Source organism: Myotis davidii, unplaced genomic scaffold (genome assembly GCF_000327345.1).
Source record: "Myotis davidii unplaced genomic scaffold, ASM32734v1 scaffold580, whole genome shotgun sequence".
Taxonomy (NCBI): domain Eukaryota; kingdom Metazoa; phylum Chordata; class Mammalia; order Chiroptera; family Vespertilionidae; genus Myotis; species Myotis davidii.
In genome coordinates, this window is record NW_006293313.1 from 140,687 (window position 1) to 146,901 (window position 6,215).

The 6,215-nt window shown below is 38.3% G+C and overlaps 1 protein-coding gene across 2 annotated transcripts in view; it reads right to left on the minus strand.

Moving 5' to 3' along the window:
• Positions 1–209: 209 nt before the first annotated feature.
• Positions 210–6,215, minus strand: part of KIFAP3 (kinesin associated protein 3) — a 112,800-nt gene continuing 106,794 nt past the window's right edge. The window contains exons 20-21 of one of the 2 annotated variants that reach the window (XM_006766989.2): positions 4,987–5,055; positions 1,576–1,669 (exon numbers count right to left, since the gene is read on the minus strand). In XM_006766989.2, coding sequence (XP_006767052.1) covers positions 5,010–5,055 — 46 coding nt within the window. In that variant the 3' untranslated portion in view covers positions 1,576–1,669; positions 4,987–5,009. Of the gene's footprint in view, positions 1,670–4,986; positions 5,056–6,215 lie in introns of both variants that reach the window. The other variant, XM_006766988.2, reaches the window with a different exon arrangement.

Sequence of the window (6,215 nt, forward strand, 5' to 3'; positions counted from 1 at the left end):
TCTGCTTTGTCTTTCTATTAATGTCACTTATTATGTGTATTTAATCTTTGTCCATATGACAAATAACAAGGCAAGATGCTTAATGTTGAGGTTACTGGGTTGGAAGCAGGGAGACAGATTATGTCACTGGCCAAATAGATAAACTTGGGCAAATCATTTCATCTCTCCTGGCCACAGTTTTTTCAAGTGAAAGAATCTGACAGGGTTGCTTTTAGGGCCTTTTCCAGTTTTAATATTCTATGATTGAAATAGAAACTAAGACAAATGTATGTTTTCAGAAAGATCAATTAGGTTGTAAGTTCAAAGACACAAATCATATTTCAGAGTTACATATTCCCTCAGAAGTATCATATTCTTAGACATAAGCAGTAGTTTAAAAATCTGTTGATTATATTGAACATTTTTATGTGATTGGTTTCTCAAATAGGTAGATAGACTGAGTTATTTCAAAGGCTCTTTCCAGCTCTACTGTTCCTTAAATATAAATCAAGCCAATAAACAGTGCAGTAGATCTATGAGATCTAAAACTCAAGGACAGAAGTTGTCTTTGATCTATGCATTCCTTTCAAAGCCTTACATAATTCCTTCCACAGCAAGTGCTCAAGGAAATAGCTACAGATTATTGCTATTTTACTTGCTTAAGTAAATTTTAAGCATTATAACATTGAGCTATTTTCAAAACTCATGATTAATTATAAAGTCTTTCCATTTCTTACTACCTAAATCTATCTTATAACAAGGGAACAAATGGGAAACAAGTATCTTAGTGAGCAAAATATTGTTCTTAATTTTCCTCGAGAGGAAAATTAGCTTTTCCATACTTTAAATTTCACAAATCATAAAATTTAAAAGCCCAATACTAATCTAGTTTCATGCATACTAATAGATGTCCCAGACTTTCTATATTAAAATCAGAAAGACATGAATGCAAAGGGTTGAAGAGACTATACTCATATACAACATATGGCATATGTTCCATTGTTAATTGAAAACTCATAGTTAATAACTCTGGGAAGCAACCTTTCAGGCACATGGCATAGAATAAAAAGGTGACGTCTTTTTATAAATTTTCAGGGAAGCATATGCCGCATGAAATACTCGAGAGTTTACAAGGGGGGAAAAGAGGCAGGGAAAAATAAAATTCATATGCACCCTATATAAGCATGTAACTCCTAATGAAACACACTAAATAGAAACACATGACTTTCTCTAATTCATTTGTACTTTATGTTTCTTTTTAATAGAAATTAAATTAGTCACTTAGTGTACATAATGTAGTGTTTGTTTTCCAGTCTAGTTGCTTTTCAGCATCCACTTCTGAGTCTCAAGGGAAATGTTATCCAGCATCAAAATATGGCTCGATGATGAACAGTGTCAAGCATTCACTCTACTTAACAGGGGACATAGGGTTGCAGCTAACCTGCAGCTAACAACAGGAAACAATAAAAACAAGCACAGACCTGCAATAGCATCAACATGCATTATTAGCTCAATATTCCAAGTCAACCCAACCCACACAGGTTTCTTCTAAGCTAAGAACACATATGGAAAGGGATGACTTTATCGAGATCCGTAGCCATAGTAGTAAGGTTCATCAGGGCGGAATCCATACGCTGTGGCTGGGCGTCCAAGAATGCCAATGGGCTGGCCAAAGCCATCCATTCCAAGGCTAGAAAGAGAAAAAGAAATATGTTATATTTTTCATCACACACCCACAATGCAGGTCAAGTAAGAGGCCTGGAATTTACACCTTCATGATTCTCTTCCTCGTAGTGGAAGTGGTTGATGTGGATATTACCAATCCTTTAAAAAAAACCAATATAGCCATAAAATGTATATGATAAATATTCACTTCTAATGCAGTGCGTAAAAAATGTTGGGAACCACTGTTATCCGGGTAATACCATTAAAGATAAAGAGGAGGAAGATCAGAAAAGTGTCAATAAGTTACATGCATATATGGCTTTTATGCCAGAATATGAAAAGATTTTACATGTTAGCAATGATCAGAAATACAATGCGAGGGAATGCTAAAACTGTAGAAAACTGAGTTTTGCTGTTTATATTGAGATCTCCTTCATATGAAGATGTAGGACTGATCCACTATTATAAGGACAGCAGTTTGATTTTCACTTAGGGCCAAACTGCACCCTAAGCATGTGAGTTGAGGAAGAAGACAGGACATTTTATAGAATTTCAAAGTGAGCCGGATTTGATCTGCAATCCTTCTTCTGACTCCTCAGTGCAAACATTTACTTAGTAGTACATGTTTGAGTAGCAGAAAGTTAACTATACATTTTGATTCAATTTATTCCATGGAAATAGAAGTCCAAAGATAACCTTCAGTTATAAAAACAACTTGATAATGGATGACTTTGAATACTACCTTAAACAAATTATTCATCCATTAGTAAACTATTTAGAAGAGAATCTGTTCTCCAGAGCACCTTTTAAGGTTCAGAGAATTACCCAACACTTAGCAAAATCACGAGCTTTGCCAGGCAGATATAGCAGCTACAACATGCTCATGCACAGCTCATGCAGTGAATGCCAGTGAGCTCGTTTCCAATAAAAGGAAAGGGTTTATAATGCAGAAATGTAAGCTCTGAAAAAAAGTACATTTAAATGATTTAAGATCATGTTATTAGATGGAAAATACTTTTCTCTTATAAGCAAAATCTCAATATGATTAAACAGTATATCCAAATAGCCACTAACTTACTATCACAGTTCAAAATGAGATGAAAACACTTTATAATTTAAAATACCAAGGTATTAAATAGTGTGTGTGTGTATGTGTGTGTGTGTGTGTGTGTACTGGGATAGGACTTAGAGCTAAATGTGGAGTCATAATACATATAGGGCATATTAGTCGTGTGCATCTACCTCCCAGGGGAATGGAATTTCTGAAATGTAAGTCTAGGTTAGTATCTATAATGAGTGATGCTGGATAAATCAAACTTTTGGTCTCCATCTATAATTTCTGAAAGTTGACTGAAATTTTTAAGTTTGAATTTTATCTTATAATGGCAAAATATTAGCACGCCCCTTCTACCTTGGTCCTATGGGAAGATTAAATTTTATGATGAAGAGAAATATTAGTCTAAAGGCAGCTGTTAAAGATGTCTCAGAAACTAGTGGAGTCCATGAGCTCAGCTGTACCTGTTATCATTTTAGAATCAGAGGAAAATTGCTGTAGAAATTTTTCCCCTGAAGCACTAAGGCTAACAAATATGTATCTGAACAACTCTCCACCATATAAAGAGTGATGGGATAGCTGTGGCTTTCAACTCCTTCCTTTTTCATCTTTGTACTTACGCCACTCCCTACATATTTTAGCATCTCTTCTGAGGCCAAGCAGCAGCAGACTTAGGTTAAACTCAACTTAATGTTGTCTTTGTTTCTCAGTCTAGGGGCTGTGGTGAGATCTCTTTCAAAAACTTGGAAATGAGAAGCACACAGCAGATCAGTGAAGAATTGTACAAAAGCACCTTGAACACTGAACCTCTCACAGAACCGTGACAATATGACCGATTCTATCCAAAGGAGGGGGAGGCGCTTCAGAAGGCAGTTTGCCCACAAGCTCCTGAGGCAATGCTGGTAGAACGAACCCAAGCCATTTCTTGGGGGGACCTCTAACCACACCTGACTGCTCTGACAGGCTTGTCCTCAGTGAGGAAGGAGCCTCACTAAAGGCTCTGAGAAGCTGAGGTCATTATACATTCAAACTGCAAAACCTTCCATTTTTTTCTTTCTATGACCAATAGGCAAACTTCGGATCACTGTTTCCTCATGGGGCTTGCCAACGGGTAAAGAATAAACAGACAACTGATTTGCCTGATGTTTTTTCTTTCCATAGGAAGGTGACAGGTGGGTATTATGTCTTTTTGAAATGTCAGTCACTTTGCTGGTAAGAATTTGCACCCAGTCAGTGAAAGTAAGATGTAACCTAGAACTGATGAGTTTGTTTCTGAGCCTGCAGGTTTCCTGTTTACATGGAGACATCTCTGTGTAGTACAATGTCAAGGACAAAACGTCTTGACTTTCCATAGGAGGAGGAAAATCTGAAGCCACCTCTATTCTTTTGGGACATGTGGACATTTATTTACTCTTTCTCCCATGGGAGTCAACAGTATGAAAGGCACTAGCATGCTCTCACAAGGGACCCTGAGGACCAAGGAAGACGAAGCTGTGAGATGTGCACCTGCCCTTGCTGGTGTGACTGTTCTGCTTCAGGTAAGTGCATGTAGTTGGCTGTTTATACGGGACCTTTATCCCGCACTGCATGTGTGTGTCTGCATGTGCATGTCCTCGTCCTGGTACTGCTGACCTGCACACAGAAGCGGTGTGTCCCTTTAGATCAGAATAAGTACAACTAGACCACTCTTCCTTTCCAGGACTTGTAATATAGTGTCATCTGACCTGCACCCTCAGGTCTAGATATACTCTGGAACTTTAAATTAGAAAAATACCAAAATGCAAGATCTCTTCTTGAAAATATATAATTTTGGTTCAATGAAAATGGTTACTATTTGTTGTGAAAAGACAACTAGGAAAGGTGAGGGCTCCAACCCCACCTGCTATTAAGTTTAATGATCCAGGAACCAAGACTTTGGGGTACCCAGACAGGAAAATATCAAATTCTTCATAAACAAAACATGTATATTTAAAATCCAAAAACAAATATAAAAACTACACCTAGGTTTTACTTTATAAAAACACTTAGAGCTCTTATTAGCAGTCAGCAAGCAGGAGACTCAATTTCCTGTAATATTAGCAAGGCTTCAAATACATTTTTAACAGCATTCATCAGAATTCTAAACTCGAGATGATGGGGGGAGGGGGACCCAGACATGACAGGTGACGCATCACATGCAGCACAGTACACGGGGACAGCAGCCGGGAGCAGCCCCAGGCCCTCGGACGCTCTCACTGAACTTTGGGCCAGAGCTGACATTCCCAAAGAAAGGGAGGAAAGCCACCTACCTCTGGCTGTTTGGGAGGTTTAATTAGTGCATGTTTGTAAAGCACTTTGAAATCCTTGGATGAAAAGTGCTGCATAAGTGAAAAGTATTATCGTTATTTTATTAAAATCAGATAAAAGCAATGCAAGACTTTTTTTTCCTTCTTTGAAATTCCCAAGTAAGCAAAATGAATGCAGAGTAAATAGTGAATAGATTAGTGGATGCTACAAAAGAAAAATTCCAGCCATGTTCTCTTTCACAGAATCTTTGTTGGACACATTTCCAGAAATCAGCTATCATCTACACTTTCATCCACAACAGCATCCTTAACGGGGTCTGTCCCATTCTCGTGGGAACACACCTGAAATGCAGGTCTCACTCCACTGTGGAGGCAGTTCATGCCACGTCAGATGGTGAGGAAGTTCCTGTGACACCGCTTGGCATTCTGCTTCTATCAGTCCTAGATTTGCCCTCTGGAGCCACATGAGAAGTCTTATTCTTCTTTAATATCGATTTTACAATTCCTGATTAATCTTTCCTCATGATATGGTCTCTAAAATCTTTACCACTACATTTGCTCTCTAAAATGTGAGAGTAGTCATGGTTTTTAAGAAGGGGAACAATTTACTTCTGTTCTTTAGAGGGATAATTGTGGTAACAAAAGGCGTTGAGAGGCAAGAGCACGGGGAACATTTAAGAGCATATTATGGCTGTCCACACGTGAAGTCATTAATGAGAGCCGGGAGAGACACTGGCAGAAAAACAATGATAAAATACGCTATATTTCAAACCAAAAAAATAGTATTTTTTTTCTTTTAAAATGTGTATGGTTTACTATTACTATTTGGGAACTGAGAATCAAGGGAAAGAATATAAAAATTGGCTGAAAATTTTAGAAGTTATAGTTAATTGGGAACAAGACAAATTTTGCCCCTTCAATATGGGAATATGCTTCATGAAATAACTAGAGGCTGTGGTATTCCACATAGATGAAATCAGTAGTTTGCCTCTGTATTCAGTAGAAAGGGCTGGATTGTTCTGGCAGAAGTGAACATTTTTTTCTTGACATTCTTATAAACTAGAGGCCCGCTGCACAAGTTCGTGCACAGAGAAGGGGGGGTGTCCCTCAGCCCGGCCTCCACCCTCTCAAAATGTGGGACCCCTTGGGGGATGTCCAACTGCTGGTTTAGGCCCAATTCCTGCGGGATCGGGCTTAAACTGGCAGTCAGACATCCCTCTCGCAATCTAGAA